This window comes from Vicia villosa, linkage group LG1 (assembly GCF_029867415.1).
Source record: "Vicia villosa cultivar HV-30 ecotype Madison, WI linkage group LG1, Vvil1.0, whole genome shotgun sequence".
In the NCBI taxonomy this organism is placed as follows: Eukaryota; Viridiplantae; Streptophyta; class Magnoliopsida; order Fabales; family Fabaceae; genus Vicia; species Vicia villosa.
The window spans coordinates 151322875-151350566 of record NC_081180.1 but is presented as its reverse complement, the minus strand read 5'-3'; the positions used below and the strand labels follow the sequence as shown (position 1 = coordinate 151350566).

At 35.6% G+C, this 27692-nt stretch overlaps 3 protein-coding genes across 3 annotated transcripts; 2 read left to right on the top strand and 1 right to left on the bottom strand.

Moving 5' to 3' along the window:
* The first annotated feature begins 1977 nt into the window (after positions 1-1977).
* On the top strand, positions 1978-4641 carry LOC131619043 (uncharacterized). Its single transcript, XM_058890188.1, has 7 exons — positions 1978-2116; positions 2235-2329; positions 2927-3027; positions 3594-3663; positions 3976-4003; positions 4094-4154; positions 4274-4641. The coding sequence occupies exons 1-7, from the start codon at positions 2104-2106 to the stop codon at positions 4377-4379; spliced, it is 474 nt and encodes a 157-aa protein (XP_058746171.1). The 5' UTR covers positions 1978-2103; the 3' UTR covers positions 4380-4641.
* A 7767-nt stretch (positions 4642-12408) lies between these two features.
* LOC131644467 (pre-mRNA-splicing factor SLU7-A-like) lies at positions 12409-15497 on the top strand. Its single transcript, XM_058914980.1, has 7 exons — positions 12409-12550; positions 12814-12980; positions 13178-13287; positions 13896-14252; positions 14351-14486; positions 14591-14890; positions 15108-15497. The coding sequence occupies exons 2-7, from the start codon at positions 12822-12824 to the stop codon at positions 15321-15323; spliced, it is 1278 nt and encodes a 425-aa protein (XP_058770963.1). The 5' UTR covers positions 12409-12550; positions 12814-12821; the 3' UTR covers positions 15324-15497.
* Positions 15498-15856: 359 nt separating this feature from the next.
* Positions 15857-21986, bottom strand: LOC131644466 (legumin type B). Its single transcript, XM_058914979.1, has 3 exons — positions 21380-21986; positions 16521-17030; positions 15857-16411 (listed from the first exon to the last, which is right to left on the bottom strand). Exons 1-3 carry the CDS (start codon positions 21941-21943, stop codon positions 16034-16036), a joined length of 1452 nt encoding a protein of 483 aa, XP_058770962.1. The 5' UTR covers positions 21944-21986; the 3' UTR covers positions 15857-16033.
* Between the last annotated feature and the right edge of the window lie 5706 nt (positions 21987-27692).

Sequence of the window (27692 nt, the reverse complement as noted above, 5' to 3'; positions counted from 1 at the left end):
TCAAAGCATATGAATTATTAAAACATAAATAGGAACAAGAGTTTGAGACGTTAACACCATTTCACCAAAAAAAAATTGGTTTAAACATAAAAACAAAAGGTTACGGCTATAAACTGCAATATATTTTAATCAGTTCTATTACATGAGTGAGTTTGATCTAAACCAATCTTAAACTGATTCATTGAAGTTTTAACATATTATCCAGAAATAATTGAGATCTGTTTTTAACTACCAAACAAAAACATCAAAAATCAAAATCAATAGCTTTTCTTAAAAAAAATGAATTTTGGTCGGAAATATAGAAAGTCGTGTTTTTAAGAAAAAAAATCAATTTTTTGTCGAAAAGAAAAAAATGTCGATTTTTTTAAAAAAATCAATTATTTTTCGAAAAGAAAAAAAATTTTCAATTTTTTTAAAAAAAATTTGATTTTTTGTCGAAAATAAAAAAATGTGTATTTTTTTGGAAAAAAAATCCGAGTTTTTTCAAAAATAAAAAAAAGTCAATTTTCTTATGAAAATAAAAAAGACAGTTTTATATTATAAAAAATATTTTGTAGAAAATTTAGGGGCCTTGGGCCTTATTTAAAATTTAAGGGCCTTCACTTTAGAGGCCCTACTTATTTTGGGGCTCATTTATTTTTTAAAATTTAGGCCCCTCATATTTTGAGGGCCTTAAAATTTAGGCCCTAGTCCTTTAAATTGACAGCTCTAGATGCGGGTGGTCAAGTATCGCCTACAAGCTGCCATTAACGCCTCTACGTCCATCCAAAGTAATAAAATTTGACTTAGTAAAATAACATTATTAAGAATGTGTTTGGATGCTCTATTTAACGAAGAAATATAATGTATTGAGTCAATTTAAAATGATTGAGACAAAATTTATTGTTTAAATAAAAATTAAAAAGAAATGTTAAAAAGATTAAAATTTAAAAAATATTTTATCCAAATTAATTTAATAATTTTGAGATAAAACATAAAATTAATAAATAAAAATTTATAAATGTTAAATTAAATATTGTTATTATCTTAAAATTTATAAGTTGGTCTCTATATTTTACAAAATTTTCAAAAAAAATATTCAAATTAATCATTAATATTTTTTAAAATCTACAAATTAATCCCTATAAAATTGTAACTTGGTCTATATTTTGTCAAATTTTAATTTTAACCTGAAAATTTTAAAATTTATAAAATAGACTATAATAGTTTAATACAAAAGAACTTAAAAATAAATGAATTTTAATTTAATTATTTGATTTGTTTAAAATTTACAATTACACATCCAAGCAGTATCTTTTATTTTAATTTTATGTTAGATTACTTATTTAAGAAGACATTTGAAGATTAAAAATCAAATTCAAATTCAAATTCAAAATCATAAACAAAAGAGATTTATGAATTAAAATGACTAAAGAACACTCAAAAACCTATTTACAATTTACAGTTTAATACTTTTACAAATATAATACTCTTTTAAATTTGATACACAATATAAAACAATTAGACACATAATATATACAACTTAATTTTAATTTTGATTCCCTATTATTATGTTTTTTTGATTTTGGTCTCGTATTTTAAAATAAGGAATTTTAGCCTTTTCAATTTTATTTTTTTAGAATTTTGGTTTCTTTGTAAATTTGAAGATAATTTTTAATGAAATAGAACTCACATTGATGACATGTTCAACATAAATCTTAAATAAAGTTAATTTTTTTTAAATATTTCACCGCTGAACTGACACTGACACATCATCAATGTGAACGTTACTTCATTTAAAATTAGTTAGAATTTGAGGGACCAAAATAAAAAAAAAAAAACTAAAATATTTGAACTAAAATTCCAAATTTTAAAATAAGAGGATCAAAACCTTAAAAAAAAAAACATAGGGACCAAAATTAATATATATTAAAACTAGAAATTTAAAAAAAAAAAAATTAATACTAGAAACACGTGTGTTCTGTGCGACATCAAAACGACGCAGTTTTGATTGGGGAAAATCGAAATCGAATGCGCGTGAAACAAACAAAGAGAGAAACTGGAATAAAATTGGGGATTTAGGGTTTTCTTTTATCGAATCCTCTAATAAATCGTTCAGCAAAAATGGAATCCGAAGGTTATAACGCTTAATTATCGTCACCTTACAACTCAATAGTTTTGTAATTTTATTTATTAATTTAAAATTTAATCCAAAATGGTGCTGCAATTCATAACCTTTGATGATGTTGTTTTAGGGCAAAAGGGTACGGTGAATCCGTCAGCTATGTTGGCTTCTTTGCTTAGTAAGAGAGCCAAACTTCACGAAGAGCTTCGCAGTATTGAAAAGCAGGTAGCTTTTTCTATATTCGCATCTGGGTTTTGTTCATTGCTTCAAAACTAGCTGAAACTATCTTTGACTAATGTATAAAGGATTGATTTTTTTCCTAAATATTTTGGGAACTTATCATGTAGACTTACTCTGATTTATTGTTTTAATTTTACCCTAATTCATTTGCCAATGCAATAGGATAATTGAGAAAACTATTAGCTAACCTTAAGTTGGGCCCTTCACTTGCTTAGTTAATATTTTGAATACATAAATTGAACATAATCACAAATGTCTCTGTCAGTCGGCACCGACATTGACACACTTTTTTCCAGAGGTGTTGGTACTTCAAAGCTTGCTCAGCAATATCATGCTCATGAAACACCTCTGGACTGTATTGGGAATTTATTCTTCTTTGGCCTCATGATTTTACATTATTATACATTGATTTCTGAGGTTTCTTGTTGATTAGGGTATGCAGTGATGAATTTCGGGTGCTATATATGTTATGCTCAAATTCCATTTCCATGCTTAAGTTGACTAGCTTGATATTGGAAAAAAATTGAGATCTTGAGAAGAATATTCTTTATGATTTATAGCAATGTTTTGTCCTTGACACAGGTTTATGATATGGAGACAAGTTATTTACAGGATCCTGGACAGTGTGGCAATGTATTAAAGGGATTTGAAGGATTCCTATCTTCATCAAAGAACACTGCATTGTACGAATCTCTTTAGCTCTCTTTCTTTTGGACTGAATCATTGATAGTTTTCTTCTTTCCAAGAATTTTCATGCTCAAACTACCATCAATATTTTCTGTTCAGATATGTAGTTTTGAATTCTGATTATTCTAAGGTAACTAGGAAGAGTAATGTCATGCTTGTATGATCTGTTATACTGGATCACAAATCATATTTATCAGGCATCTGGTTTGTTATACCTAATCACGGATCATATTTATTAGATATCTGGCCAGGTCATCCATAATTTTGATTAGTTTATGGTCGGGAAAAGCTAAATCACAGGCTTTAACATGGTGATACTGTGCTGGAATATGGCTAGATGTACTTGTAATTGAATCTTACTAAGGTTTTAGATGGGGAATATAATTGTTTGAAATACTGAGAAGCAAAGGCAGTTCATAGAGTTGCATTTGAATACGTCTGATTCCATGTTAAAAGAAATAGTAATATATGGATTGCATGCATCGATTCACCTTAGCTAGATGACACGCCATTTTGTTATTCATTGTTTATATGACATTGTTAATTTTTTTTTTCTTGGCAGCTTGAAGCGGTCTAGAAAGTTTCAGCCTGAAGATAGGCTCTTTTCATTATCTTCAGTGTCTTCGCCAGCGGTGTGTTTCTAATTTTCAGTGATAGGCTTCCAACCATAAATAGATAAAAATAAATAATGTCGACTAGTGAGCACCAAGTAATAAATTATGTCCAACCATGAGGCTTATTTTTTTCCGAATATAAGACAATAACTGCAGTTTATAATTTCCTCCTAGACTCTTGTTCTGTGTACTTGATCCCATAAAATGATTCATCCTTTTAAACCTTTTCTTGTCAATTATGTTTAGTCGTAATCCATATATCAAGTGTGGCATCTTATCTCAGCAAGGTTATTTCTGAATTCTGAGATGATCTTCATCTTTTTATCGTAGGCAGAAGAGCTCGCGGCTGGACGAGATGGTGAGATCCTATTAGCAACATTTCAATGATTTTTCTTGCATGTTTTTTCTTTTGTCTACTAATTATATAATGTATTTCTGTTTATCTCAGATGGGAGATCAGATTTTGGTCCGGGTCGTTCGAAAGGCGGGACAATTTATGCAAATGGACAGTAAGCACTCAACTAACGTGTCTCCGTCTTAATGTCTTAGAATTAAATAATTGCTTTATTTATTGAAACATGTAAAGAATGTATGCTGCGTAATCTAAAAATTTGTCATGTCACCATAGGGGTAAACCGAAGAAAGGAAGGGGTGCGCCAAGAGATGCGAAGAGAGCAAGGGTATCAAGTGAACAAGATTTTGATTACGAAGATGATCCTGACATGACAATGTGATTGAACATGCCGATGCAACTTTCTGTTAAACCTTTTGGAATATAAGAGCCTGGAAAAACCTGCATCGGACAGGCTATTGGTTCTATGCAATTCCTCATTTCATGTATATATGTCTAGTTTTAGATGTGGATTTTGTACTGAATTGAACTCTCTGCCTTATGCAAATTTTTGTTGGCAGGGTAAATGATTGTTTCATTATACTTGTTATGATCTGTTATTATAAACCTGTTCAAAACTAAGTTTGATTACCAACTTCTAGAAATTTATGTTTTCTATTGTTTCATTAGGCTAAATTTGATTGAAACTTGAAACCATATGTGAACAGTATCATATATTATTGAAACTGCACTGGGCTTCAATTTGATGATCCGGATCAGGGTAGTGACTACCATTTATACTCGTTTCTTTCTCTCCTTTTTCTTGCTCTTATCTTCCCTTTGATTTTCCTCACATGCATATCATAAAATTGTTTTGGGTTTTCTTTGAAGAGTCCTTATTTCAATTTCTCAATCTTTCTTCACAGATGTGTCATTTCATATATGAATGGAATTGGAAAATATTCATATAGCTCTTCAAAATAAAGAGCAACAATGTGCTGACCTTCCACTACCAACTGGTGTGACACAAAAATATTGATCCGGCAAATTTTTCTTAATACGTTCAGTTATTGAGATGATTAGCTGAATAATTTTTTTTAAAAAGTTAGTTTGGTTTATAGTGAGTCAACCATAATGATAGAATTTTGGGATATTGGCTTCTACAATGATAGACCTATTCTTACTATTATTTTCTTGTTATTACAAATAATATTTGTTAAAAACGAACATTGCTTCTTGTAATTAAAATTTTGTTTCAGTCTCAAAAAGCTTACTTTCGACTATATTATGACTTTCACTTTTATGGTGATTATATAGCAAAGTCTATTAAATGCAGATGTCTTCTTTTAACAAAGTGGTGGTGCGAATGACTCTTGTCAAAAAGAGATTTCGAGATGGGTGATGTAGCTCAATTGATATGTGTTAGTTGAGTTAAATGAGTTTAAATAGAAGAGTTTGTTACAAAATTCTTTCAATGGATGAGTAAGATACACACCTACAAATCATGGATGTCTGCAGTTATAATACTTGAAATTTTGACATCATCTCCACCCATCTTCCTCAGGACATAAAAATGGAGATGACTAGTGTCTTTACTAATGACGACTCAAGTGATATTCTTATTTGGGAACCTTCTGTATCAGGTACTTATTCTACCAAATCAGCTTATTATCGGTTAACTTTGGTCTCCAATCCACCTCATAATTAGACAATGTTTTGGTTTTAGAGTTAGAACCTCAAGTTACTTGAATATATTTTTCATTTTATTTGGATCGTAATGCATGAGAAGTTACATACAAATTATACATGGGTCACTCATCACATGTCAACAGATATCTCTTATTTTAAACGTGGTGCTGCTAATGAAACCATCTTATGCACTCTCACAGATTTCCCAAAGGCTATGCAAGTTTAGAACAATTGTTCATTTTAGTTTTATGAGATTAGCTTAAGGCGCATGGGATGAGCACTTTCAGAACCATCTACTGCCCAACTTTGTCTCAAAATTACAAACCATCTGCCTCCGAAAAGTGTGTTTTAGATTGCACACCAAAGACGTCAAAAAACGGAGACAAACTTTTCTCAATCCTAATAAGCTCTGATATCATTCCCCTCACAGTCACACCCTAGCTATATCCCTCAATGCAGTAGTCGAAGATGTGCGTGTTATACTAGAAACTTGTTTTAGTATGCAGTTATATAAGTTAGTTTGTTGTTTAAGTTAGTTTAGTGTATAAGTTAGCTATGTATATCATGTATGTACATGTTATATCATCATACATAACATAAATAGCTAGTAGTCTATAAATAGGTTGATCTCTCAGGTTGTTGAGAGAGGTTCAGGTTGAAGTTGGTTGTTATTCTGTAATACTTATAATCATAAACCCTAATGAGAAAGTATATAATAACGGTTTTAACCAATCCTATTATTTTCTTTTTCTTCTTTTCTCTTCTCTTCCTTTTGTTAAATTATTTCTTGGTCAATCAAGAAACTCTATCTTTCTCACAGAATCACATTGCTACTAGTATCATTTGTTACACGCATGTGTTTTCATACAAATTATTTGCACAAATTGCTTTGGATATTTTTTAAGTTAATCTCACTAGCTTCATTAAACTCATGATTGATTATCAAAAACACTGGTAACGAGTTCTAATTTTAAAAACAATCTAACTTACCCCTCGATTTTATTGATAGACCGAGATATATGAGGCGCTAGTTTTGTAACTAATACAAATGCAGATGATGGGGGTTCAAACCCATGCACAAATAAATTTACCCCTCCGTCTTTTAAAAATTGAGGTGTTAAGTCGTTACTTTTCACGACGCTCTTCGTTACATTGCTTCTTTACCCGAGGTAAAATGTATTTCGCTTAGTTACCTCACTTTTTATAGCAGTGAAATAGAAAAAAAGATCGTTAGACACACCTTACAAACTTTTAGCATCATCTGAATCAACGGCTAAGACTATGGATCGTGTGTCAACACACATGCTTCTCATCTTATATGATTTAGATTTATGGTCATATAAGGACTATGATAAAACTCATTAACAAAATGTTGGAAGGTGGCCAAACCCTTATTCTCTTCTTAGGAAAGATCTAATAATTTGAAGGAAAGGTTGGATTTCACATGACTAAATATGTCCTAACTCTGGCATCTGGGAATTTCAGGTTTATAGACTACAACAAAACCCTCCCCATCACAACTGCATATAGTTGACTAGGATTTAATAATAAAAGTCTCAACCATCATGTAACGAAACTTAAAATTTTTAAGGACTAAGTGAAAACCTCAATCATTTGGAGATTGTTTGAAGTGGACTAAACTACAGGGAGAAGCTGAACCTTTAAAAAATAGAAAAAATGTGGTAAAATACCCTTAGAGAAGCTTCTTGGTCCAAATATCTAAATATATACTGAGAAGCTTAAATGAAGGCTCAACATTTAGGATGTAACTGCAAAGGCGGAAGAACCAAGTAATAAATAATCTCTTGCTTGAAGGTAGTAAACGAAAGAAAGAAACCTATATTTTTTAAAGATTATATCAAACATAGGGAAGGAAGGTTGAGAGAAATCTTGAGATATTCTATATGTGAAAACTTATATTTTAATTGTCCACGCATTACGAGGACCTTTTTGTTAAGTAAAATCTTCATAGTTTTTCGATTTTGTCGAATCATAATGCATTAAAGGAGTTCCAAAGTATATTTCATTTACCCAAGAGTATGAGTTATGTTTGTCTTCATCAATATTAGGTTTATAGAGGTATGTGATAACATGAACCATCATACCTAAGGGCCCAGAAATAAGAATAAGATGTGAGGAAAGAAACTCTGTTTGTTCACTACATTCTCTTACGATAAATTGAGGACAACATATAAAGCACCCATAACTAACGCAAAGATGCCGTCACACTATGTCACAAAACCCCATCAATATAAATGAACAATGAATGACACAAATTCACCAGCGTAGAATGGTGAGGCGGTTGGAGACAAAGAAGAATACTTCAAAAAAAGAGAAATAACACCTATAGAAGCACAATATCTTAAGAGAAAGTAGTTTAATAAAGAAGACAAGATACATATTTCCATAATCTATAAGAGCAATGAGTAAAGGGCCGAAAGTCAACTAGTAAACAAAGAACATGACATTAATATATATCATCGTCAAAATAACCATGACAATGACAATTCCCATAAAAAGCATCATATTAGGGTTAATAATAGACCATCACACTATATGCTACAGATTGACACATGACATACGATTAGGATAACAAATACCAAGAAGTCGCATTATTTTAAGACTAAGAGGCGTGTGAATATCAAAGGACCAAATGATAAAATGGGTTAAAGCTGGATGAAATATTCACTAAAACCGTCACCCATTTAATACCCTCTTATAATGGAATCACAAGCCACACCTTAGCTCCAACGAGCTAGGCTTTAGGGGAGCAACTCTTCCTACCTGAGCTGAGATTAAAATAACATCGGCCCATTATGACAAATGAAGGTGACTTAAGAAGGAAGATACATAAGGCATCAATAACATGGTAAGTTATACCCTAAAAATGTAGCCAGTAACCCGGTGTTATTAAATAGGCGGCATTAAATGACATAACGAATAATGTGATAACACATGTCCTGGGTTCTAGATTCCATAAACCATAAAATTAGCCTATAAGAAGGGGAAAACATAGTAATCAAGGTGTACACTCTCTAAAACCTAAAAACAAACTTTTTGTACCTTATTTTCCCCGACTTCAGCATCAGCGTGTTTGCATGTACCACTCATTCTCTTCTCTAAGGATGTGTTTGGTTCAGGGTAGATGGAGGATAGGGGAGGGAGGGGGAGCAAAATCCCTCCAAATTACAATTTTTGCGATCCTTCGAATTGAGGGGATTTGGAGGGGGAGGAGGGAATATAAGATTTCATATATAAAAATTTATTATATTTACTAAAATATCCTTAGTTTAATTTTAGTATTTAAAAATTATTTATTTTTTTCATGTTATTGTTTTTTTTTTAATGTGATTTTTTTCGATTGCTTCCATCAACTAATTATAATTGTTCTCTACCTTCAAATTATTGTCGTATTTTCGTAATTAATAAAAAACATAATCATTACACTTTTTATAGGTTTTTATATTTATTTATGTTTATTTTTTTCTAATTTCTTTTATTTATCCTATCATATTTTCTTTTATATCAAATTTTAAGTCATACATTTTTTCATTCATTTTATTAAAAAATTTAAATTATTAATTTAAATAATAAGTTATTTTATATATATTTGTTTTGTTAGATGATTTATCATAACTTAAAAATTTGTATCAACATATAATTAAATTTGTTTCGGAGAGTTATAATCTAAATCAAGTGTACTTAATTTTTAACCTTATGTGATAAATTATAACTTTTTAGTCACTTAATATTAGATATTTTTTTACCAAAAAATATGTATGATTTTTTTACATTTGAATATCGTATCACTTATATAAGATAATAAGGATAAAAATGTAAATTATTAATAAAACTCCTCCCATCGTCTCCTAAACCAAACCCTTATCTGATTAAAAAAAACCCTCACCTTCCACCCCCTTCCATTCCCATCCCTCCATTAAAATCCCTCCATTCCTCCCCTTCATTTGAACCAAACACACCCTAAATCAAAAGGATAATTTTTAATATAAACGCAGTTGAAAACCATTATCTTATTAGGTTTAAGCCTTTCATTAAAACATTTTGAGCCATACGAGATCAAATAACATACAGACTTAATTAAATTAAACTTTGTTACTATTGACACCTAGTTAACTTATGTGAATCAAGTGTACTCAATTTTGTCATATTACCGGGTTGGTTTGGAAGGAAGTGGTCGGTTGGATTGATTTTGTAGATTTTGAAGTGGTTAGTCTTTTAGATTGTTTTTTAGGTGGATTCGTTTTTGTAAACTCGAGAGAGTTAAAAAAGGAAAAGAAGGTTGTATTTGGTTGACATCAATTTGGAGCTTTTGGATTCTTAGGAATGACATAATCTTTAAAGAGAAAGATTAGAACGTCGTGGATGTCGTTTGGAACATCAAAGCTTTGATTGGAGGTGGTCTTATATCGGAAATATTACACATACCAATTATAACTTGGCAATTTCTTTTTACATCCATGCACCTTCTTACAAACCCGCAGTGAAAAATCCAAAATACCCTTATATTTCGGATATGCATATCCGAAGACACCTATACTTCGGAGATGCATATCGGAAAATTATTTCGTTTTTCCACAAAACCCAAACAGACACCCCCTTATGTTCATTCTCTTCAAAACATCAAAACAATTTTTTTTTCATCTTCCAACCCATTTCTTCCAAGTTGTATTCAAGGCATTGTTACTTTACAACTCCTTCCAAGCATTGATAAAGGGTTTAAACCTCCATTCAACATCGACTCAAAGCTTCAACAAATTGTAAGTTTCCACAACTTTACACTCTAGCTTGGAAATGTTATTAGGGTTGTAAGATAGTAGAAAAATGTTGTAGGTTGAAGTTATCATAGGTCATGATAGTGTTTATATGGTAAAAATTGGATTTTGAATGAGTTAGGGCAAGAAATGGTAGTCTGCAAAAATGATTGTTCGCATGTAATTTCAGAAGTGCATTGCCGAAATCATCTCAGACCAGTTTCGAATATGCACTTCCGAAATTTGGTCTGACTTGTTTTTTTTTTAATTTTCAATTTTGTTTTCTTCATACTCTTACGAAATATTATTTTCAGGAAAATGACAGATAATCAGGTACCGACCGCACGACTTAGACGGGGGAGGCAGACACAAACAGTATTGGCTCGGTGCGAGAGAGTCATGCAGTAAGGAGTGACTACGGAACGGGTTCGAGTCCTAGTGCAAGTCCAAATGGATGAGACGGCTGAAGGATCATCATCTGCACTGAGGAGTTGGTTGTCTCGTGCATCTTCCTCTTGTGAGGTTAGTCAGGAGGAGGAGGTTTTCTGGGAGGAGGTAACTGAGGTTCACCTTATACCAAAAGTTGAATGAAGCCTCCAACTGGAGGACCAGACAGTTGACTGACTCTTGCACACTCCTCACCGTGATTATATTACATTTCTTTTTAACATATTATCGTATTTGTGTTTCAGAGTTAGATCATCTCTTACTTCCACCGCATCCACGACTACGATCCTGATCCCGCTTACATTGACGCCATGCCCAAGCTGCACGATATGTCCTCCAGAGGGGGAATAAGAAAGTGGGGCCATATAGTATATACCTCGATCGTACTGCTTACAATGACATCCAATGGACGCCCTTCAGTGATTACGGTGATGTAGTCTCATTCAACCGCATCACATTATATTCTGGATGGTTGACATATGGGGCCAACACCATAGTCAGGTGTCTGCCGGAGCGGTGCATGAGACAGTTTAGACGTGTGCAGATGATACCGAGGTCTCCATTTGAGGTTGTTCCTGACACCGTTATCCGCCGATAGCTCACTGCTATCTTTTGATATCAGTATTTTGTTTTAGTTTGCGTATTTTATATTTTTCGTTACATTTTGTCAAATAATAGGAGCTTTTAAAAGAATGATATCATTGTTTTAAACAAAAAATCACTTAGAGCATATTTTAGATATGCATATCCGAAACTGATTCATGATGTTTTCGGATATGAATATCCAAAATCAATGAAAATGTGATAGGGGTGCCTTCGGATATGCATATCCGAAGGGTATTTTGGAAATATTAGGGGTGTTTTCCATCCTATATGGTTGCATAAAGAAATTTCCTTATAACTTTTATGAGTTTAGTAAAAACCCTTTCATTGGTGTATAATTTTTTTTTCTCGGAGTAGGTTCTCGGTGCTTTTGTAATCGGGTTCGAAAATTTTTATTCTCTTTTTAATAAAACTTGCTTAAAGAAAAACTTGTATGTGTTGGGTTATTCATATAGCTTGTACTCTATTCATTCTGCGACCTTTCCCTCTGTCAACGGGGAGCAACCTTATTCTCGAACGAACAACTACTTATCTTTCTGTCTGTGTCTGCTTTAACGAGCCTCACAACTTTATGGAATAAAGACACCTCTATTATAATAACCGTCTGCCTTGCAATATCTTTTCTGGATAAGTTACTCTCTTGTTCCAGAAAAAGAGCCCCACCCTAATTTGCATTCGAACCGATTTCGCCTATTTATTAGGGCTTCAAGTGCGTGGTTCTTTTTTATATAATAAATTCTCCATTTTTTTTAAACCCCAAAAAAAAATAAAGTGAATTAAATTATTTGTTAAATTATTAGAAAAATCAATTTTGGGAAAAAATAATAAACCAAATGAATAAGCCAAATTATGATTTTATTAAAAATCTATCCACATATTATGGTTTGATTCTCCATATCTTAATAACCGTTAAAAGTAACTGCAAAAAACCCGGGCAAACAGCCTACATAAATATATAGGCATAGATGTTAACCTATTATTCGCTCGAATTTAGAATCCTAATCTGAATCTTTCCCTCCCTCAACCACTATACTCCTCTGTTCAAACATCATCACCGCTTCAGGTACCACTTTTCTTCTTCTTATTCTTCTTTCAATTTTCATTGTTATCAATGGCTACGTTAGTTTCCAATCTTAATGTACTATTCCTCTAATCCATTCCAAATTCCACTTTATTCAATCGACTCCTTTTTTTCATGATCAATTAGGGTTTCTATCAACCAAAACCGGAACATTTATGATTTGATTCAAATTCTTATATTTGTGATGAGTAAACTGAGTAGTGAGTAGTATATATAACCTTGCTTCTTTTACTGGTAAATTGCAGACACATTCATGACAATGCATGATAACCGGAAAAAAATCGAGTTGGAGGAAGCCCGCAAGGCAGGGCATGTTCCTGCTGAAGTAGATGAAAATGGCAAAGAAATCAACCCCCATATTCCCCACTGTATAGCAATTGTACCTTGGTATATTAATACTCATAATACACCCGTAAGTACTCATTACATATTCCAACACGACACCGACACTTGTGATTACGTTTAATTTATTTATTTTTATAAATTATTAGTGTCGTGTGTCCGGTTTTTGTGTCTGCGTCATATCATTTTCTAAAATTTTTGACAACTAACTGTTTTTGCTAACATGTTTCTAATTAAAAATCAACTTGCATTGTGATACTTTTGTAGAGTTTAAGTCATCAAAAGAAAAGGAAATCAGTCTCCAATCACACTAAATGTGATGATAGAGGTTGCAAGACTTCCCAGACAGACAAGAATAGGAAAAATGCCTGCCAAAAGTGAGTGCAATATCTATTTCCATCACTAGTGGATTCCTTTTGTTCTTTTAGGCTATGTTTGGGAGTTTGGAGGAGAAGGGAGGGGAGGGCTTTGGAAAATAGGAAGAATTGGGTGAAAAGGATAAAAAGATTTTGGGTAGGAGGGTTTTGGAGGGTTTGAGTTTATTCATAACACCAAATACCCCATAAAATGGGGGAACTCAAAATTTGTATTGAAGGAGGGTTTTGGAGGGTTTTGAAAGACTTACATAAATTTTCCTAATATCTTTTAGGTTGTTATAGTATTCTGAAAATTAAAAATTTAGTAATGATAATGACTCTTTTATCATTTTAAACAAAATCATTTTTTCAAAAAATGTCAAATATTTTTCTATATTTTTTTAAAATTTTGTTTTTGGAAGCCTTTCCCTCCTCTCCCCTCCAATCTCCCAAACATAGCCTAAATGAATTAAATAGTTTAGTGCTAGTTTAATGAAGTTTTAATTCTTCATGTAGGGGGGGAAGTTTTTTTTTTAGTCTGTGCTTGTTCTAATTCTGATAATGATTGTATTTCCATTTATATTAGAATTACAAGCATAAGTAATTTTGAATTTGTTTATTTTATATAGTTGTGGAGCTATGACACATGATGCTAAGTCATGTTTGGAAAGACCACGGAAGGTTGGAGCAAAAAGGGCAAGCGGTGATGTTGGGACAAGCAGTGATATTGGGACAAGCAGTGATATTGCCTCCGATAAAAAGAGAGAAACCTCTGAGCTTACTTACGATGGAAAACGGGACAGATGGGATGGGTATAATGCGGAATATTATTCACATCTTGTCATGAAAAGGTATGAGAAAAATGATCTAAGTGTTGATGAGGCAAAGGTTGATGAAGCCAAGGTTGATGAGAGCAAACAAATGGACTTTGCCAAAGTTGAGAAGCGTGTGTGTACTACAGGCGGTGGGAGTACAGGAACTGTTAGGTGATTTTCTCACCAGCACAATACTGATAGACTAGATATTATGTTACATTTTAATCATGTTCATTGATGAAATGGAACTAAAATGCCCTTATTTTCAGGAACTTGCGTCTTCGAGAGGACACAGCTAAATATCTCTGGAATCTTGATGTCAATTCTGCGCACTATGATCCAAAGACTAGGTCCATGCGTGAAGATCCTCTTCCAGATGCCTATCCAAATGAGAAGTTCTATGAGGTAATCTATCTCAATAATCAAAATTTATATAATAATTATAATTTACTTTCCTTTCATATGCTTGTTGTGCTTGTATTTGTATTAAATCTCATTTTGTGTAATAGGGTGATAACCAATATAGGAATAGTGGCCAAGCTTTGGAATACAAGGAATTAAACATGCATACACTTGAAGCATTTGATAAGGGGCAAGATGTTCACATTCAAGCAGCTCCGTCCCAAGCTGAATTTCTTTATAAGAATTTTAAGGTCATGAAAGAGAAACTGAAGTCTCAAATGAAGGAAACCATTTTGGAGAAGTATGGAAATGCAGCTGATTGGGACCAACTTCCAAGAGAACTTTTGCTAGGTCAAAGTGAGAGGCAAGTTGAGTATGATCGTGCTGGTAGAATTATTAAGGGACAGGTAAGATACATATTAAATCTGAATTTTCAGCTTCCTTTTGCATATCTTTATTTGTTCATTCAATGCTTATAGATGATGTAGCTTTTACCTTTGAACTCTAGACAATGTCATTATTGGTTCTAATCTGGACATTAAACTGCTTTACGGTTTCTATTCAATTCGTTAATCTTGAGATCTTTCTTAGTAGTTTTAATTATTTATTGATGTTTTTAAACAGAAGGATGCGTTTCCAAGGAGCAAGTATGAAGAAGATATTTTGATAAACAATCACGCAACTGTTTGGGGCTCATGGTGGAACAATCACCAATGGGGCTATAAGTGCTGCATGCAGACAATGCATAATAGCTATTGTACAGGCGCTGCTGGTATTGAGGCTGCTGAGACTGCTAATATGAAGAACTTCAGGCGACACTTCAGGCGTCTCTGTCGTTGAAAATCCATGGCTTATGTTGCTTTTTGGGCTTGTAGTCACTAGTATTCCATAGCTTTTGGTTATGAATTTCTTAGTGAAAGAAATCTACTGCTTTCAATAGATTAGAATTTTTGTATTTTTCATGAAATTTACATATGTAAAATGAAAGAAATTTGAGCAATACCACTTGGTAGTTGTGCTACATGCTTTCTGTTTAATGATTTTGATTATAAAATCTAAAAAATCATATTTTTTATATTATATTTAAAACAAGAACATTAACTATAATGAGGGGAAAAAATATATAATGATTAAAAAATACATAAAATACAACAATCATTTTAAAATACACTACTGACAGTGTGTGAAGACTTTTGATAGATTTTGAGTGTTTGAATTCAGTATTTATCAACATAGAAATTCTTTATTGAATCAACAGAGTCCAGTATTTATTTGTAGATTTTTAAGATTTACTGTTACGATGTTGTAATAAAAAAGCTTATATTATATTAAGACAATTCATCATTATTACTAACTACTAACGAAGAGGATAATGAAGGAGAAACTTTTAAAAGTGTATGCATTTTATTATAGCATTTGGAAGGTGTACAAAACTAGCATTATTCCCCCCTATACATGCATACAAACTCAGAGAAGATCAGAGTAATAAGGCCATACTTTATTATTCAAGACCAGATGGCCATCTCATTATGGTATTGCACAGCATAATCTCAATGAGATTGAGATTGAGACTGAGGGTGAACTAGAGGGACACGGTTTCCACTGACCTTTAACTCGGTGACTTGGCGTTGACGAAGACCAAAAGCATTTGCCAGAACCTCTGCAGGAGTGGCCCTAAACACCTGTTGTACGTGGCAAACAGCAGCTCTGTCATTTGTCTTGAACACCACATACTCTAATCCTTCTTCCTCCCCAGCTTGTTCCGCCACAACAAAATTTTGTGGTACCACCACCAACTGTCCCTTTCTCACCTTGTTGTCAAACACCGCGTCTCCTTGGGAGTTCACAATCCTAACTCTTCCTTCTCCCCTTATCACGTACAGCAGACTGTTTGCATTTATGTTCCAGTGTGGAGCATATATACCATTCTGCATATACATACATGCATGATGTTGATATTTTATAAAAAAACCATTTATTTAAACAATCTTCTCATGGAAATATACACATTGATTGAATAGTAAGTACTATACATACCCTGTAAAGACGAACATATTCGGCACTTAGGCGTAAATGGCGAAGGATTGGAAGGGTTAAACTGTTTGCGATGCTGATACGTCCTGCATGTGGGTTATAGAGGTCTGCACGTGCAGGGTGAGCAATATTCTCACGAATCTTGGCACTACAGATAGTTTCTTCCAGACCATTATTTCCTTGCTCACTTCTCTGTTCCTCCTCTTCTTCTTCCTGTTCCTCGGGATTGATAATGCGGAGACCGCCCTCAACTCTCACGATTTGACTCCTTTTGTCACGTGGAGAACGAAGTCTCTTAGCTGTATCCTCATCAGTGTTGAATGTCTCTGCTAAAAACTCTGAACTGAAGCCACTAAGGACGCTGTTACCTTCGTTTTGTTCTTCAGATTCCTCTTCTAGTTGGTGCTGTCCACCTCGACGCCTTACGGGTAAACTGTATCTTTGTTGATGGCTTTCTTGTTGCTCCTGTGTTTCAGGGAACTCTACCTCTGGATTCCCACCAAGGTAAAATACCTATAAACACATATTTACATCCACAAAATTAAAAAGAGACATGTGAAAAGTTTGCAGAACCTGGGTGAGAAGGTGTCCTCCGTGCCTTCATACTTTGCTTGTATAGCTCCTAGAAAATCAAACTGTTCGCCCCTGAATTCGACGACAGGAACACAGAAGGAGTAAGAAGAAGAAAATAATTCTTATGGTAAGCTTCCTTGTCTATCCCACTCTGATTCTGAAATGGTTAGGTGTAATAATAGGATTCAGTATCCTTCGAATTCGGATGTGAGTAGGAAAATTTGGAATTCTATTGCTAGGTTAGGGGTGGTCAGCGGTATTGATGATAGCTCTTCAATCAATTTGGTTGAAGGCATGGAAAAGAGGGATAAGTTGGGACAAAATTTGAATCTGAAGGGATCGAAGGCGATTAAGAGACCGTTATTATGAATATCATATCCTATAATATAAGGGGAGGGGGATGTTTATCCAAGCGAAAGAGAGTTAGTTTTTTACTACAATCTAGTAAAGTGGAGGTATGTTTCATCCAAGAAACAAAATTAGTCAGCTTCAATGATAGCATAGCCAATTCTTTTTGGGGAGGAGGAGAGGTTGAATGGACAGTCAGTAACTCAGAAGGAACGGCAGGAGGAATGGCTATTCTTTGGAAAAGAGGTTCTATGACGGTTAACTACACTTTTAGAGGACAAGGGTATGTTGGAATTAATATTCTCCGGGAAGGCTTATACATCAATTTGGTTAATATTTATGCACCATGTAACTTGACCTTAAGAAGAGGAGTGTGGAATTGTTTGGTTGAAAGGAGGCTAAAATATGTGAATGAGGAGTGGTGTGTAGGAGGCGATTTCAATGAAATCGTGAGTAGTCAAGAAAGATTGGGAGTTGGAGACAACTACAATCGGAGAGGCATGGAAGATTTTAAAAATTTCATTGGAAGGATGGATTTGGTTGATATTCCGTGTGTGGGAGGTAAGTTCACGTGGTTCAAAGATAATGGGAATGCGATGAGTAGACTTGACCGCTTTTTGTTAACATTTAAGTTGATTGATGATTGGGGTGTTATAGACCAAAGGATTGGGGTTAGAGACTTATCGGATCACACTCCTATTCGTCTTAATTGTGGTAGCATCGATTGGGGACCAAAACCTTTTAGATTAAACAATGCGTGGCTTAAACATGATGACTTTAAGGACTTCATTTGCAAGGAATGGGCAAAGTTGAAGATAGATGGGAGAGGAGATTTCATTTTATTCGAAAAGCTAAAACTTTTGAAGGCCCGGATTAGAGTGTGGAACCATGAGGTTTTTGGGTGGATTGATCTAAAAATCAATGGAGAGGTGGAAAAGATAAACGACTTAGACCTTGCTTTGGTGGATAATTTTGGTAGTCTTAATGACACGATTGTGGAAGCAAGGAAGGAGGCTTCTAGTGAATTTTGGAAAGGACTTCTTATGAAAGATAGCATATTGAGACTAAAGTCTAGACAACTTTGGTTGAAGGACGGTGACAAGAATTCCCGGTTCTTCTTTAATTCTATCAAGGAGCGACTTAAGAGGAATTCCATTACGGTGTTGGACGGGGTGGAGGGTAGGGTGGAAGGAGTGAAGGAGGTTAAAATGGAGGTCAAAAATCATTTCGAAAGTTTCTTCAAAGAAACCGATTTAAGGAGGGCTGTCCCGGAAGGTTTGGATTTGGATAGGTTGGAAGACGTTGATTGTGAGTGGTTGGAAAGACCTTTTTCGGTAGAGGAGATTAAAGAAGCGGTTTGGGATTGTGATGGTAGTAAAAGCCCCGGTCCGGATGGTTTTACGCTTGAGTTTTTCAAATTCTTTTGGGAAACGGTAAAATTGGACGTTATCAAATTTGTGGAGGACTTTCATGATAAGGCTAGGCTCACGAAAGGTTGCACTTCATCTTTCATTGCTCTAATTCCTAAAGTCAAGAATCCCCAATCCTTGACCGAATAGAGACCAATATGTTTAGTGGGAAGTTTGTATAAGATTCTTACAAAATTGATGGCGGGAAGATTGAGAAGTGTGATTGGAAAGCTTGTCTCTTCTAACCAAACGGCCTTCGTTCCGGGTAGAAACATATCGGATGGTGTGTTGGTTTTGAGTGAGGTGATGGATTTAGCTAAGAGAAATAATAGAAGTTGTGTTGTTTTGAAGGTTGACTTTGAGAAAGCCTATGATAGGGTGAGTTGGAAGTTTCTAAGGTACGTGCTAATTAAGATGGGCTTTGGCACAAGATGGTTGAGATGGATGGAGTGTTGTATTTTTACTAGTAGCATGTCCGTTTTAATTAACGGTAGTACCACCAAGGATTTCTTGATCGAGAAAGGACTCCGCCAAGGAGACCCACTTTCTCCTTTTCTATTTGTCTTAGTTATGGAGGTCCTAACGGCTTTAATGAGAAAGGCAATGGTAAATGGAGACTTTAAGGGGTTCAAAATCAATGAAGAAGAGCGTGTGAATTTATTACAATTTGCGGATGACACTGTTATTCTAACGGATGGAGACACCGCGGATTTGTGGAGCATAAAAGCCATATTAAGGGGTTTTGAGCTAATGTCGGGCTTGCGGGTAAATTTCAACAAAAGTAATATTTATGGAGTTAACGTCAATGTGGATTTTCTCGAAGCGGCGTCAATTTTTTTATCTTGCAAAATTGATAAGCTTCCTTTCAAATTCCTTGGTGTGAAAGTGGGAGATAGTCCGCGGAAGTTATCAATGTGGAGGGATTTGATTTCGATGTTAAAGAGTCGGTTGGCCGTTTGGAAGGGAGTTAACCTCAATATAGCGGGACGCGTGTGCCTTATTAATTCCATCTTAAACGCCATTCCTATATACTCCCTCTCCTTTTATAAAGCACCTTCAAAAATCATTAAACAAATTCGGGCAATTCAATCAAAGTTTTTATGGAATGGGAGCGACACAAAGAGACCGATACATTGGGTGTGTTGGGACAACGTATGCAAACCGCGGGAAGAAGGAGGGTTGGGCGTAAAGAACGTTGAGGTTATGAATTTGGCTTTGCTATCTAAATGGAAGTGGAGGATTTTGGTGGATAATGAAGCGGTATGGCGTAGCATTCTTGTTGCAAGATATGGCAACATTAAGTTAAAAGTCCTCATCGGAGATATCTCGGTAGTCCACAATCGAGACTCAATTTGGTGGAGAGACATTCTTATTTCCGATAATTATATTTCTCTCTTGCACCATAATTTTACAGGTGAATTTTTATGCAAGGCTGGAAATGGTAAGACGTTGCCATTCTGGTATTGCACCTGGGTCGGCAACCAGCCGTTGCATATTGTCTTTCCGGAGCTATATGCAAACGTTCGGGATGATGCAATTTCAGTCGCGGATGCTGGACAGTTCACAGAAGGAAGATGGCGTTGGAATTCTGCTGCTGTCCTGTTCCATAACAGCAGCGATTTAGCCCACCAGTGGCTGGAATTCTGCGACCTGTTAAGTGAATTTCAACCCTATGAAGGAGAGATGGACAGCTACTCTTGGAGAGGCAACCCCGAAGGTATTTTCACGGTCAAATCATGCTATAACATTTTTTTAGCAAAGCTTACAGGTCCGCCTATTCACCCATCTATTGTTACTAATGTTGATCTTCTATGGAAAGTTAAAGTGCCTCCAAAAATTCTTTTTTTCGGGTGGAGAATTTTTCACAATAGAATAGCAACGAAGGATCAATTATTAAAAAGGGGAATTGTGTTGGAAGGGGGAGATCAACGGTGTGTGTTTTGTCTTTCGGAGAACGAGAATTTACAGCATCTTTTAGGGGGCTGCACTACTGTCGCTAAAATATGGTGTAAAGTGTTTAACTGGATTGGTCCGTTAGATGGTTTATCATTGGAGGAGTTTGTGGGTTTTTTTGGGTCTTCTCATAAGGTGAAGATTAAAGCTAAGAGGACTACGGTAGCGGTCATTTGGCTTGCTACGATATGGTGCATTTGGATTAGGCGAAACGCGATCATTTTTAGAAATGAGGCGTATAGCTTCACCGAGTGCATGACAGGAGTAGTTTATTTATCTTGGACTTGGCTTCAATCTTTCTATGTTCTTTCGGATAATTGTAATTTTCACATATGGAATATCCTTCCTCTCAATTGTTTTGAGAAGTAGGAGTTTTCCGCTTTGTTGTTGACGGTTGGAGTATCCATCATACTCCTTATTAATATCAGTTGCTTATAAAAAAAACATGTGATTAATTTAGTATAAAATATTCTATGATACAAACGTTTAGAAGTATTTGCATGGACATCACAATAATAAATTATGCAAGTACAATTCATAAAAGATAATGTAGGGTATGATTATATTAGTATTACTTACTCTTGGGGTTGAATCGAGCTGGTTTGCAATGTTGGAAGTGTCGAGAAGACTAATGGCAACAAGAGGTTCATCGCCATGGTTATATGTCCAATATGGAATTCCTGATGGAATGGCAATGATATCACCTTTTCTGAATCGGCGAATCTTCTGGTGACTGTCAGGTTGTTGCTGCCTGGATTCTTGTCTAGATTGTGATGAACGTGGCTCTTCATACGTCTCGGGACAACCAGGAAATGTAAGTCCAAGAACACCCTTTCCTTGGATGATGAAAATCAACTGTGGAGAGGGTGAGAAAGATGGCAAGTGGAGTCCATTAGGGTCGATGGTGCGTCTGATAAGAGTCACACCGGCACATCTTAGCTCAGGGTGATTTGGATTCCATGTTTCAGTGAGACCAGCTTCTGACTCAACACGGTGGTCTGGTTCCAATGCATTGATGTTGTCTAACTGGCATTGGTTGAGTCTGTCATACTCAGAGCGAGTTGCTAAACATGCGCTAGTAAAGAGCAACAAAGAAAAGGTAAGCAATGATAGAAAAGGTTTGGACATTGTGACTGTGATCATAAACTACTAATAAGGGGTTGGTGAATGAATTGGTGAAGTGAAGCAGCTGTGTTATGGTGATTTATAGGAAGAGGGGAAGGGTGAGAAAGTAACATGTGTGACAGAATGTGTATGACATTCTTCAGTATGCATGGCTATAGAGTCCTAATTTGATACACATCATATGTGGGACGCGGCGCTGGTGACCGCTTCATTCATTCTTCACAGCTCGATAATTAATATATATCTGTATTCCACAAATAGACATAATGAATGTCTGTTGGTATTCTTATATATGGAATCATGTGTGCAGCTAAACATATATGGATGGTCCCCTGCACTTCTCTAGTTTTCTTCTCTGCGTTAATTCTATGCATTTATCTCTTTAATTCAATTATTAATTTACTGTCTTGAGATGTTTCACTCGATTCCTACATCTTTACTACTTTATAAACTTTTACATTTGGCCTCCTACACTCAATATGTACCACTACTGTACTAGTTCCTGACATAATTTACATAGAGTTGTCTTTCTTCTAGGCAAAAAAAATTTGAAGCGTGTTTTAGCACACTAAACTTTATGTTATGCAAATGGATAAATTGGCGAATCTTTCAAGATACTTTAGAAACTTTGTTTTGAATTACACGCTTACATCAAGCATAATGATATTTTACTGAATAAAGGTATTTTAATTACTTACTCTCATGCACTAAGTAAAAAATTATTTAGAGATGATTTCGACAGAAATTTAACTATGACTTATGAGTACATGTACAGTATTCTTATATTGTATTTATCATTACACTTTCGCATGGGCCTCACATATTTAACTATAGACCAATAGGCTTGAGCAACAGTTCAAGAAATGCATGAGGTGTCAATAATAGTAACTTTAGGATACTGATAGTTTGATACATACCCGAGTGTGTACACCATTGTGAAGAAGAGTTTCGATTAAAAATAAAACAGAACTAAAATAAAGATGTTGTAAGATGCCTGCTGGACCTGTAATATTCCTTTTAAGTGAGTGTCTCCTTACATTTAGAAGGATATGTAATATAACACCGAGTTGAATTGAAGATCACTCAGAAGAATAATGCAAGCAATTATGCATATTTCACATTTGTCTCCAACTAATGCAAAACTACTAGTTAATTTGTCACAGTTTTAAACTGCAGTTGTAGTTATATTCGTATTATCACAACAAACGCAGGCGGTGTGGATGTGTCCACAATTACAGATACCTCTTAAATATTATATGGTGGAATGTGGATACAATTGCAACTGCAGACCATAATTTAGAACTATACTCCTTGGAGTTTATGACTTAAACTAGTTGCAGTTGAACACTTGAGCTAGACAACTATAGCTGTAATATAAAAGTTTCTACTCTATGCACTCATTGCTTTGGGGTTCACATGTTAACAAACATGTGGTGGATATATAGGCAATCAAATGTAGTTTTAAGAAGAAAACAGAGAAACGAAATCTCGCAAGTAAAGGTAGATAAGGAAACTTTTATGCAGAGTTTTGCATTGCAGACTGTTGTAAGCTTGTAGTTTCTCAACTCGGCTCATTGAAATTGAAGGTATTTTCTGGGAATGAAAAACGTCACGATTTTCTTCATGAAATTGGTTTCATAAGGATAGTGAATCAAAAGCCGAAGGAAAAATGCAGATTTCTAGTTGTATTTTTTATATGATTTGTTGTGAATTCAATGCCAAGAACAAAGTATAAAACAAGGAAGAAGAGGAACACAAAAATTGGTTATAACTGCTATTCTTTTACTTTCTCTTAAAACAAGATTACAAGTTTACAAGAATAACAAATAACCTCTCTCACCCTAAATTAGGATTTGCAGCTTAGCAATGATGAGAGACTAGTATGCTATTTATAATAAAACCTAACATACTAACTAATGGGCTTTTTCAGCAAGGCCCATTACACAAGCCAACTTAATAAACAAGCTAACTTAACAAATTAGGGTTTAAACACTAAAACCTAATTTAACATGCTAACAACCCTAGCATCTTCGACATCTGCATGCTAAACCCATCTTTGACTACAACATGCACACTTCGACACCAGCATGTGAACAATCCTTCGACTTCATGCTTAACTCTGTCGAACCAAGAAGCTACCCTTCGACAATACTAGAGTTCGATCCAATATCTCACAAATCTCCACCTTGGACCTAACTCTACAACGTCAAGGAACAGACTAGCTTTCTTCACGCAGCTTTATCAACTGCATACAGTGGAAAAACTTGCAACTCGGCAATGTCTTGGTGATCATATCAGCAGCATTGTCTTCAGTCGAAACCTTCAGCACTTGGACTTCTCCACGCTCGATTACTCCTCTGACGAAATGCAGCCTCACATCAATGTGCTTAGTTCGCTCATGATAGGCTGAATTCTTTGACAGGTGTATTGCACTTTGACTATCACATTTAACAGTGATACCTCGACCTTGAAGTTTCAGCTCCTTCGCAAAACCTTCAAGCCACAATGCTTCTTTCACAGCTTCAGTGAGAGCAATATATTCCGCTTCAGTGGTTGATAGAGCAACAACCTTCTGAAGAGTTGCTTTCCAACTAATTGTTGTACCAAACATAGTGAAAACATATCCAGAAATAGACTTTCTAGAATCCATACAACCTGCATAATCAGAGTCGACATATCCTTCTATTGCTGCTTTACTATCTTCACCCAAGGCTCCACCATAAATTAAGACTCTGTTTAGAGATCCATTTATATACCTTAGAATCCACTTCAATGCTTGCCAGTGAGCCTTTCCAGGATTCGCCATGTACCTGCTTACAAGACTTACTGCGTATGCTATGTTGGGTCTAGTACAGACCATAGCATACATCAAAGAACCAACTATATTAGCATATGGGATGCTATTCATATAGGCTCTTTCGACATCAGTACTGGGACACTGATCAATACTCAGCTTGAATTGAGGGTTTGTTGGAGTCACAACTGGCTTCGAATTCGACATACCAAACTTTTCAAGAATCTTCCGTAGATATTCCTCTTGAGATAGACATAACTTCGACTTCTTTCTATCTCTTCGAATGTCAATTCCAAGAATCCTGGAAGCAGCTCCCAGATCCTTCATATCGAACTCCTTATTGAGTTCAGCCTTGACCCTCATCACATCTTCAACATTGTTGCTTGCTATGAGAATATCATCCACATAAAGCAACAAAATAACAAATGAATTACCAGGTCGAAATCTGAAGTAAACGCAGTGGTCGAACTGGCTTCTAATGAAACTTATGCGTGCCATAAACTTGTCGAATCTCCTATTCCACTGTCGAGGAGATTGTTTCAGCCCATACAAAGATCTCTTTAACTTGCACACATAATCTTCCTTCCCCTTTTCGACATACCCTTCAGGTTGCCTCATCAGGATCGTTTCATCTAGATCACCATACAAGAACGCAGTCTTCACATCCATCTGTTCCAGTTCAAGATCGAACTGTGCCACCATGGCAAGTAACATTCGAATGGACCTATGCTTCACAACAGGAGAAAACACATCATTGAAGTCGACACCTTCTTTCTGAGTGAAACCCCTTGCAACTAACCTTGCCTTGTATCTTTTCGACGTCACTCCTTCAATTCCTTCCTTAACTTTGAAAATCCATTTACAGCTGACTAACCTTCCCCCAACAGGTTTCTTGATCAGTTCCCAAGTATGATTATCATGAAGAGATTTCATCTCATCATCCATGGCCTTCATCCATTCAGTCTTATTTCGACTCCTCATAACTTCCTTATAGTCTCTAGGTTCTTCGTCTAGAACCTCACTTGCAGAGATTAAGGCATAAGCTATAAGATCTGCATATCCAAGTCTCTGAGGTGGCTTGATGACTCTTCTCGACCTATCTCTCGACAATAGGTAGTTATCGTCAGTTTCCTCAACTTCAGCATCTTCTGCTTCTTCTTCGACTTCATCTGGGATATGCAATTCAGCATCAACATGCTCCACCTCAACAGGAATCTCTACCTGTTCCAGCTCTTCGTCAGATGTTTCTGTACTTCGACCAACATCATCAGTTTTCTTAAAAGCCATTTCAGCTTCATTGAAAACTACATCTCGACTGGTGATACACCTCCTGTGACCTGGCTCTAGGCACCATAGCCTATAAGCTTTGACTCCTTCAGGGTATCCCATGAACATGCATTTCAGAGCTCTAGGTTCGACCTTGTCTTGCCTAATGTGAGCATAGGCTACGCAGCCAAATACTCTCAGTTTGTCGAGATCTGGTGGATGTCCCGACCAAACTTCTTCAGGTGTCTTCATATCTAACGCTGTCGAAGGACATCTGTTTATCAGATATGTTGCTGTCGAAACAGCCTCAGCCCAGAACACCTTTGTTAACCCCGCACTAGTCAACATGCATCTGACTCTCTCCAAAATAGTTCGATTAAACCTTTCAGCCAAACCATTTTGCTGTGGAGTACCTGCAGTAGTTCTATGCCTTGCAATACCAGAGGCAGCACAAAAACTGTCGAATGCCTCATTGCAAAATTCAAGGCCATTGTCGGTTCTCAACCTCTTGACCTTTCTGCCAGTCTGATTTTCAACCAGAGTCTTCCAACTTTTGAAATTCTCAAAAGTTTCATCCTTAGTCTTCTGGATGAATACCCATAATTTTCTGGAATAATCATCTACTATGGATAGAAAATACCTTGCTCCTGAATGTGATGGACACCTTGCAGGCCCCCAAAGATCAGCATGGATGTAATCAAGGGATCCATGTGTTCTTTGTTTGCCTTTGTTGAACTTCACTCTGCAAGATTTTCCAAGTACACAGGGTTCACAAAACTTCAGCTTTTCGACTTTGTCTCCACCAAGCAGATTTTGTTTCCCTAATTCGACCAGACCCCTTTCACTGACATGGCCCAATCTCATGTGCCAGATTTCTGTTTTCGACAAAGGTTTCGTGGATGCAACATTTGTCGAACCACTTACAACTTCAGCCTCAAGGGTATACAAGCCTTGTTTCTTCACGCCTCTCAAGACTTCCTTCGAACCCTTCATGACTCTTAGGATACTTTTCTCTCCTTGGAAAACATATCCTTTCTTGTCGAATTCACCAAGAGAAAGCAGATTTCTCTTCAAATCAGGAACATACCTGACTTCAGTCAACAACCTTATTGACTCATCATGGAGCTTGAATCTCACAGATCCAACACCTGCAATTTTGCAAGCCTTGTTGTTTCCCAGCAATACTGATCCACCATCTTGATCACATAATTCCTCGAACAAGTCTTTGTTTGGAGTCATGTGCCAAGTGCAACCTGAATCCATAATCCACTCCTTCTTAGAGTCACTGCTTGAAACCACAAGAACATCAGATGATTCGAAATCATCTTGAACAATGGCAGCGTTGCCATTATCCTTACCTCCATGATATTTCAAGCGTTCAGGGCACGCCTTTCTTGTGTGACCCTCCTTCTTACAATGGTAGCATCGAATGCCAGATGCTTCGCCACTGTAAGTCTTCGACTGGCTTTTGCCTTTCTTCTTGTCGAACTTACCATCCTTTCGTAAGAGTTTTCCTTTAACGGCCAAACCTTCGCCAACAGTCGAAGGTTTATGCTCCTTTCGTTCATTCAAGTCCTTAGAGTACAAGGCTGATTGAACTTCTTCAAACGTCAGGGACTCCCTTCCATACAAGAGAGTTTCTTTGAAGTGAGCATGTGATCGAGGCAAAGAACACAATAGTAACAGCGCTTGATCTTCATCATCGAT

Bases quoted from the DNA above. Each gene is read 5' to 3' on its own strand.
- LOC131644467 (XM_058914980.1), top strand. From the start codon at position 12,822: ATGACAATGCATGATAACCGGAAAAAAATCGAGTTGGAGGAAGCCCGC. The intron at 14,487-14,590 runs GTAATCTATCTC...TTTGTGTAATAG, and splicing joins CAAATGAGAAGTTCTATGAG to GGTGATAACCAATATAGGAA. The intron at 14,891-15,107 runs GTAAGATACATA...GTTTTTAAACAG, and splicing joins GTAGAATTATTAAGGGACAG to AAGGATGCGTTTCCAAGGAG.
- LOC131619043 (XM_058890188.1), top strand. The intron at 2,330-2,926 runs GTAGCTTTTTCT...TCCTTGACACAG, and splicing joins TTCGCAGTATTGAAAAGCAG to GTTTATGATATGGAGACAAG. The intron at 4,004-4,093 runs GTGAGATCCTAT...TGTTTATCTCAG, and splicing joins GCTCGCGGCTGGACGAGATG to ATGGGAGATCAGATTTTGGT.
- LOC131644466 (XM_058914979.1), bottom strand. From the start codon at position 21,943: ATGATCACAGTCACAATGTCCAAACCTTTTCTATCATTGCTTACCTTT. The intron at 17,031-21,379 runs GTAAGTAATACT...ATGTGTTTATAG, and splicing joins AGCTCGATTCAACCCCAAGA to GTATTTTACCTTGGTGGGAA. The intron at 16,412-16,520 runs GTATGTATAGTA...ATGTATATGCAG, and splicing joins AATATGTTCGTCTTTACAGG to AATGGTATATATGCTCCACA.